Source organism: Mixophyes fleayi, chromosome 1 (assembly GCF_038048845.1).
Source record: "Mixophyes fleayi isolate aMixFle1 chromosome 1, aMixFle1.hap1, whole genome shotgun sequence".
NCBI classification, from domain to species: domain Eukaryota; kingdom Metazoa; phylum Chordata; class Amphibia; order Anura; family Limnodynastidae; genus Mixophyes; species Mixophyes fleayi.
This window is the reverse complement of record NC_134402.1, coordinates 222,741,036-222,748,775: the sequence shown is the minus strand read 5'-3', so window position 1 is coordinate 222,748,775 and position 7,740 is coordinate 222,741,036. Positions and strand designations below refer to the sequence as shown.

General features: G+C 38.6%; 1 protein-coding gene across 2 annotated transcripts; it reads left to right on the top strand.

The window, feature by feature from the left end:
• Nucleotides 1-256: 256 nt before the first annotated feature.
• Nucleotides 257-6,075, top strand: CIRBP (cold inducible RNA binding protein). 2 transcript variants are annotated; one of them, XM_075205801.1, is made up of 8 exons: nt 257-360; nt 808-918; nt 1,014-1,120; nt 1,784-1,904; nt 2,205-2,295; nt 2,488-2,555; nt 5,516-5,596; nt 5,981-6,075. In XM_075205801.1, the coding sequence occupies exons 2-7, from the start codon at nt 816-818 to the stop codon at nt 5,518-5,520; spliced, it is 495 nt and encodes a 164-aa protein (XP_075061902.1). In that variant the 5' UTR covers nt 257-360; nt 808-815; the 3' UTR covers nt 5,521-5,596; nt 5,981-6,075. The 2 variants fall into 2 exon arrangements, with proteins under 2 accessions (XP_075061902.1, XP_075061895.1); XM_075205794.1 differs by lacking the exons at nt 5,516-5,596; nt 5,981-6,075 and adding an exon at nt 2,837-3,614.
• Nucleotides 6,076-7,740: the final 1,665 nt, after the last annotated feature.

Sequence of the window (7,740 nt, the reverse complement as noted above, 5' to 3'; positions counted from 1 at the left end):
CCTATCGAAGCGCGTCAAACTCAAATAGGCGCTGCATATTCATTACATGCCACGGTTGCGATTCAGACGAAACCATAATGCGATATATAAGTATTTTTGCATTAATTGTTACTAATTAGTAACTTGTAACGTTATTAATGTCAGAGATGTGTTATAATGTGACATTAAGGTGCCTGTGTAATATATTGCTAAAACATTACATACGTATTTCATTTTTGCCTTCATGGTTCATTCCTGACGTCAGCATTAATTTTACATAAAAATGGGTGGGGCGTATGGTGTATATAAGGGCGCGGCGAGCGTGATGCGGTACTTTGGGTCAGTCGTCTTCTAAGCATCCTCTCTGTGCACTACGGAACGGTAAGTAATGAGTTTGTGCAGAGATTTTGTTTTCTTCACGTTCGCTGTTGTCAGCCGTTATTGTTTAGTTATGATCTAGCCTTTCCTTTTATGTATATTTTTGTTTTAATTTATAGTTGGTTGATTTTAGTGTTTCTTTGGGGTACTGTTGTCGTTGCGTCTAAAGCTTATAACGGCAAAATTTGATATTGGATGTGAATCGTTCAAGCATAAGATTTATAAGGCACCGCGATTATCTGTTATTACTGGTCACTAGCGTGAAAGTGATTATTTTTTTGACCACACGGAGCTGGGTGGTCGTATTTCGATGTTCTGGGCTAATGGCGATCGCTTGTAGCATGGGTGGGGTTCATCGGCCACTTAGGGGGGGATAGGGAACGCCCACATACCACGCGTCCAGCGCCATCTTTGACCATTGCGGTTACACGCTGCTTTCATCCCTTTCAGATCTCATCATGTCTTCTGACGAAGGAAAGCTTTTTATTGGCGGTCTGAGTTTTGATACCAATGAGGGGAATCTGGAAGAAGTATTCGGCAAATATGGAACGATATCAGAAGGTGAGTAACGTAACGCTGGTTAGCCTGAAAGTCGAGCTTTATCTTTAAAGTACAACGTGCTCCTTAAATTATGCATTTTTATTTTTTTTACATAGTGGTGGTGGTTAAAGATCGTGAGACAAAGAGATCAAGAGGATTTGGCTTCGTTACCTTTGAAAGCCCAGATGATGCAAAAGATGCCATGCAAGCAATGAATGGAAAAGTGAGTAATCAGTCTCAAGGATCCTCTTAAAATTAAACTTTAAATTGTTTTCATGAGTATATATATATATATATATATATATATTTAAACATTTTATTGAAGTTCAGAAACATTCAGTACAGTAATATTTGTGCATTGAGATTCAATTACAGGTGTAATTAGCATACAAGAGCATTCACATTACTGCCCACTCAGTGGTCATAATTATTGAAGAGCAGCCTTATTTAACAATCTCGTTGTGCTTGTCATAAGAGTAATATCAGTTATATCAATAATCTTTCCAGCATTAAATAAACTTTGAAGTGCAGGGATTTTTTTTTTATTTTTTTTTTTTTATATAAATCTACACAAAGCTGGGAGCTTAAGCCATTTGATGCTATTCCTTCCCACAGCAGCAACTGCAAGCAGCATGTTCAATTGTCTAATATTGATGTTTGACTCTGCTGTAGCATTTTACTTGGTAATTGCAATGCTGAAATCATTACTGTTGCATTATCACATCAAAATTTGTGGAAACAAATGGTAAAGTGGCTTGTTACAACCCTAGTAGTCAGTGGGAAAGCAAAACATTTTTCCACTGGAATAGTAATGCTGTTTTATGCTGGGGAGGGGATGTAATTGTGACCAGCTTGCACTAGCTATATAAATTCTGTGTCTTTATAGTCTGTGGATGGACGTCAGATTCGCGTGGATCAGGCTGGCAAATCCTCAGGTGACAGAAGGGGAGGTTACAGAGGAGGCTCATCTGGAGGAAGAGGATTCTTCCGTGGTGGCAGAGGACGTGGTATGTAATGTCTCTAAAAAAATAAATGAAAATGTTGGTGGCTTAAACAAGACTTAAATATTTGTTGCAATATTAAGGGCTTTATTGGCAGCAGTAATGCACGTTTTGCAGCGATGTGTTATACATGTTCTATGGGGACTGCAGTATCAAACTATGCATAGGCTAATGAAGGAATTTAAGTCCTACAGTAGTACGTCTCAAACAGCAGTCTCTAGATTTTTGGGCTTTTGCAGTTCTTTAGGCTTGAATCTGTGACTTGATTGTACATTAACCTTGTTATTTGTATTGCACTATAAACAGGTGGTGGAGACAGAGGATATGGAAGCAGCCGCTTTGATAACAGGAGTGGAGGTTATGGCGGTAGCGGTGGATCCCGGGACTACTATGGAAGGTGAGCAAGAATGTGGATTGCATATCGGCATGTATTATGAGGCATTCTATAATGCAAACAAACTCTTAAGGCTGGATTCAATTTTAATCCGATATATAATGCTTGGATCTCTTGTCCGCTCAACAAAGCAGAAATATTAAATGTCGGTGCAGTTATGCAGAACTGTTCTTATTGAATATTTCCTGTTTTTAGTGGCAGGAGTCAAGGTGGATATGGAGATCGGTCTGGAGGCTCATACAGAGACAGCTATGATAGTTATGGTAAGTAGGTCACTCAAATTTGATGTGAGGTTATGGGAGCATGTTTGGAATTTGAAGTGATCACTCCAAGGGCTTATAATTTCAGAAAAATCTGGCCCATATAATGCATGTACATCCTTCCTCTGTTCTGATCTAGTTTCTGTAGAAACAAGTGTAGAATCTAAGCTGTAATGTAGGCCTAAATGGGATAAGGGGCAAAGTCTAAATTAGTATAAGGGAGGTGATGCTGGAATCTGTCCATATGCAAGTGCTTTACAACTATGCCTGCTTCTTGTCCTCAGCTACACACAACGAGTAAAATACCTTCCTGACTCAAGATCGTCCTTCCAATGGCTGTATTTATAAAGATTTTTGGAGCTTCGCAGAATCGTTAATATGTAGTACTTCTACTTGTGTTCACTTTTATAAACATTTCATATACCTGGCTGCCTCTAACTTGTGTGAAACGGCTGTCCTACTGGGTCTGACCTGGGACACGCTTTTATTTTAATTTTATTTTTTGGTATACTTTTATTTTATAATGTTACTGTTTTTGTGATGACCGGCATGTTTTCCAGTCATTGCTGTTTCATAGAGGCAAATCAGTTTAGTTTCCCTTGAGTTATGTGGAGTGCATTGGAGGGGATTGGCTCCTTCAGCAACAGGTTTCTATTGAATAGTGGCTGTCAGTAATGCATACCTGTTTGCTGCTGGACTTGATCTCTTGCTGCAACATGGCATTTAATATACCTGTTGCTGCTGTATATAGTGCAAGGGGGATAAGGCCCCACATGCTTTATTTTTTTTCTTAATTATTTTGAAGACATTCCTTTAGTGTAACAAGGTAGATCAGAGCCTGGGTGCGCTGTAAATAGTGGCTAAACCTCCTTGATATACTTAAAGCGAACCTCCTGTCCAATCTCTCCAATAACAGTCACAAGAAGTTCTTGAAAAATGTTTGTTTATATTGTCCTTTTTTTACTGGAAGAATTGAAATTGTATTGAAGTGGTTTCGGAATTCTTGTATTCTACTTTCATTTTGGCTTCACGAAGCCTATTAAAAGACCGTCTGAAAAGAAATATGCTCCTGACATTTACATTCTGCACAACATGGATGTTGCTGGGCTTGGCACATGCTGGGATTGATGGGAGCAGCATATGATGATAGAAATGGGGTGTTTCAGGAAAGTGTAGCTGTTTTAAGTGTAGGTATCATGCCTTGTTGTTCTGGACAGTTCAATATAATTTTCTAATAGCACATTTGCGCTATAATGGTACTGTCGGACTATAAAACAAAAATACTCATGCTGCACATGATGGCTCTTATAGCTTTAAGACTTTGTAATAGACAAAGTGTGTATGTACCATACTCTGTAAATACATGGAATTATAGGCCTTGATCTAGAGCGTTCCTATGAAATGAGCACTGCTTGATCAACAGATACAGTATTTATGACAGTGGCTTGGCTGGTATGTCATAAATACTTGGTCCACAGTAAAGAAACATTGGGAAGTTAATGTGGGGAGGTAACTGGTTCTCATGTTCTTGCAACAGTAGTCTGTCAAATGGCTATATCCATGAAACTGACATGGATGGTCTCAATGTGTGCAACTGTTTAATAGTAATCTCAAATGACAAATTCACATTTCCAGTATTTCTTTGTACTGGCAATGTGTGTAAATAGTTTGAGTTTTAAGTGTTTTGGCTTTCTGCTGAATCTAGCTTATGATCTGACTTATTAGTCGGCCACATGAAATGGGCACTATGCAATATTTGCAGCATACCTGCTCACTGCCAACATGTACTGCATACATTTTTATGGGTTGCGTTTCAAGGTTTGTCTTAAGATATGTTATGTAGGCACATCTCATCTGGGTCAGATTTTTATTAGAAAAATCTGCAATGTCATTGCTGCTGACCCATGTACCAACAGCAATTTTTTTAGTTTAGCTGGGTTTTATACATGCCATATTAGTCGGTTACAATACTGTTGCCTCCTGAGAATCCTCTGCTAGAGTACAGAATCTACAGTGTCCTTGGAGAAGTCAAGTGTTGTGCATCCTGTGAAGCCTGACGAAAGCTGCTCTTGGCTAGTTCAGTTGTGGAATTAGTCCGGTAATTTGAGGTAACTCTTTTGCTCATGTCCACATCCCTCTTCCTTGAGCTCACGTTGTGCTTGTGATGTTTACAATTAGCTCATGTACCCCAAAGAATGCGAATAAGTGCTTCGGTACAAATAAAAACCAGTTTTCCCTCCATTGAAGACCAATGATGGCTAGATAGAGAATCCCAGTGTCTTGCTGGGAAGTCCATTTTGGATGTTGCCACTTTCTATATATTTTTTTTTTTTTTTTCCAGCTTCAATCTCCAGTCCTCAAATCACGCTAACATCAAATCATGAAGATCATCAAGCCATTATTTTTACTATAGTCAATATCCTAAGCATTTAAAGGATATCTCTTAAACAGTTTGTAGTCTCCATTGATTTTGCAATCTACAGTGCTCTTTACAGGGTAACTTCACCTTCAACAATTAGTCTTAATTTTTGAAGCGCCTACTGGCTTCCTTTAATTGGGTAAATAAAGCTGGTATAGTAACTTGTCACTAGTGACTAACTTCCAAGGGAATTTCATTTACACAGTCCAAGCTGGGCAGCTTTCTTAACACCACTGGGTTTTCATGGTAGTCTGTTCTGGGATTTTGAGACTTTATTATAGGTCTGGGTGACTGGTGTGCAAGTCTAATTTATAGGAAAATATTTTAGTCGCCAGTGAAGTCTTTAAACTGCATAGTCTCCCACAATGAAAGAAACCTGCTAGGTGACCTTTTTATAGGTGTTTACAAGTTATTGAAGGTGGAGTTGCCTGTATACATTACACTTCGTAGTATTATATCCCCTGTAACATGTGGAAAGGACTCTGGGCTACTGTTCACTTCTACAATTTTAATCCATAATGTTGGTTTGTTTTTTTTCTTTCAGGTTAACGACTGAAACTTGTCCAGGTTCAAGACTAATAAGGTTCTTAATGGTTAAGATGCTGGCTTTCTAACTCCATGTGAGGTCAGTATGTCTCGTGAGTTGTTTGACTTTAAGTCAATGACTACATGTGTAGAAAGCATCAGATTATTTTAGTAAGAATAGACACATCCTTGTTCTGCAGTGTAATATGGATTGTATGCACTACTTAAAACTCACAATTTAAAATCTGCACCCTAGTATGTTTAGATATTTTGGGACTGCTGGTATAAAAGGAAAATTTCAGCTTTATTTTTTAAAATGGGTGGCTGTATTTAGTACTTGTGAGCTATCTTGTTTAAATGTAGGAAAATTGTCAAGTAGTTTTATTTGGATATCACAATGTGCATTAATGTCAGAACAGTAGCTGATCACAAATCTTACTAATAAAATTGAACAATATTAACTGAAATTCACTTTTCTTAACAGCTGGTTTCGATGGCAAGAAAGTGAAGTATCTGGAAACTAAATATGGCATTTTATAGTAATACATCTATTTTTGCAATAAAACTCTTCTATCTTAATGGTTTTTGTTTTTTTATTCTAATACTTTAAGGCGTCCCCCATATCTATCATGCAGACACTTATAATTGCTGCTATAGGTACAATGCTTTAAAACATTTGTACCAGCAGTTTATTTTTAAGCACCACACATACATTTTACCTTTGGATCATCTAACTTTAAATTGTGCAATGACTTGAGCACTATTCATGCAACTATCCCTTCCCTGTACTGGTGTGTGCTATAGGAGTTTGTAATCTGAGGCAAGTATTCCTGTTTACACAATTCTGCCTTGCACAGTAGTACACCCCTGAATCAAAATATACAGCTAGCCTTGTGTTGTCAAAATCCTGCATACAATATAAAATTACAGGGTGCCACTAGTTCCAGGTTAAATGTTGATTCGTAGCAAAGGAATCAAAGGCCAGATGAGTGCCAGGTTGTGTATGAAGGTGGCGGTGGTAGCTTAGGGAGCTGGTGATGCCACTCATCTAGGATGTTGTAATATTAACGCTGGCTTTTTGTTCACAGCTTCCTGAGCTTTGGGGGGTTAATTCCCCCCCCCTAAAAGTCCTATCTGGAGTTACTCTGCTGTGGGTTGTGAAGTGTGCATGTAGTGGGTCATAAATCCAGGTGTTTAGTCCTTGAGTTATCTCTACCTGTCATTTTTAAAAAGACCTTTTTATAAGAGTTTAGTCTTGTCATACTGTCCTTGGCCAGAGAAGTGTTTAGCCATAGCAGTGTCCAGAGACTTCCTTATTGTGTCTAGATTCATCCTGGATTGCAGTTTCTGATTGGTCTATTCAATGTATATTACCCTTGGAGGATGTACATGAGACTGTTTGTTATTTTATAGGTCCATTGTGTGTTGGGTATGTGGACTGTTTGTTGGTATGACATGGGTGTATGTTTTGCAATTTTTTTTTTTTTGCAAGAGGAGGTGCCAGTCTCTGATTGTGATGAGAGGGCACTTCTAACAAGGAGATTTCTTAAATTTGGAGGCTGTTGGTATGAAAGGACAGGTAAATCTGGGACAATTTCCTTCAGTCTATTGTCATTCTGAAATATGGGTTAAAGGTCAGCAGCAATTTTTCCCAAGATGTTCATGTGGGGATTGTAAGTGACCACTAGGGGCACCCACCTGTTAGCCTCCTGGATTACAAACAGTTGGAGGTTACTTCTTGGGGTTCCCTGTGTGGATCTGTTAATCCATAACTATTGGATGGTATCATTGTTGTAGGAATGTACTTGATAGCAGGTGCTGTTTTCAGTCTTCACTGAACATACCGTATGTATCTCAGATCTCGGCTATGATAGACTACTTTATGGGTCCTGGGTGAAAGCTGTTCCATCTCAGGCTTTCTAAAGCCAGTAGGTTTGCTAGACTGATGTTTGTAAAGTATTTCTATTTTATAGGGTTATGTCCAGGAAATGTATCTGAGATTGTGAGTAGTTTAAGAGTGAGTCTAATGGTATTTAACATCACGTATCCCAATCCAAAAGACATTTGTCAAGGCATCTGTAGCCTTTGATGCCACAAGATTTGGGGATGTTGATCATCTGTGCACCGCCTCACTGTTATGCCATTTGCAGTGAGTTAATTCAGGTTGATTTTGGAAAGGTGGAAAACTGTATGCGCAAGCAGCCCCGCATCAGCTAGCAGTCAAATGGCAACCGCCTCATTATT

What these genes read in the sequence shown, in the direction of transcription:
- CIRBP (XM_075205794.1), top strand. Translation starts at nt 816, where the DNA reads ATGTCTTCTGACGAAGGAAAGCTTTTTATTGGCGGTCTGAGTTTTGAT. An exon ending in ATATGGAACGATATCAGAAG is followed by an intron (nt 919 to 1,013) that starts GTGAGTAACGTA and finishes TTTTTTACATAG; the next exon opens with TGGTGGTGGTTAAAGATCGT. An exon ending in CCGTGGTGGCAGAGGACGTG is followed by an intron (nt 1,905 to 2,204) that starts GTATGTAATGTC and finishes CACTATAAACAG; the next exon opens with GTGGTGGAGACAGAGGATAT.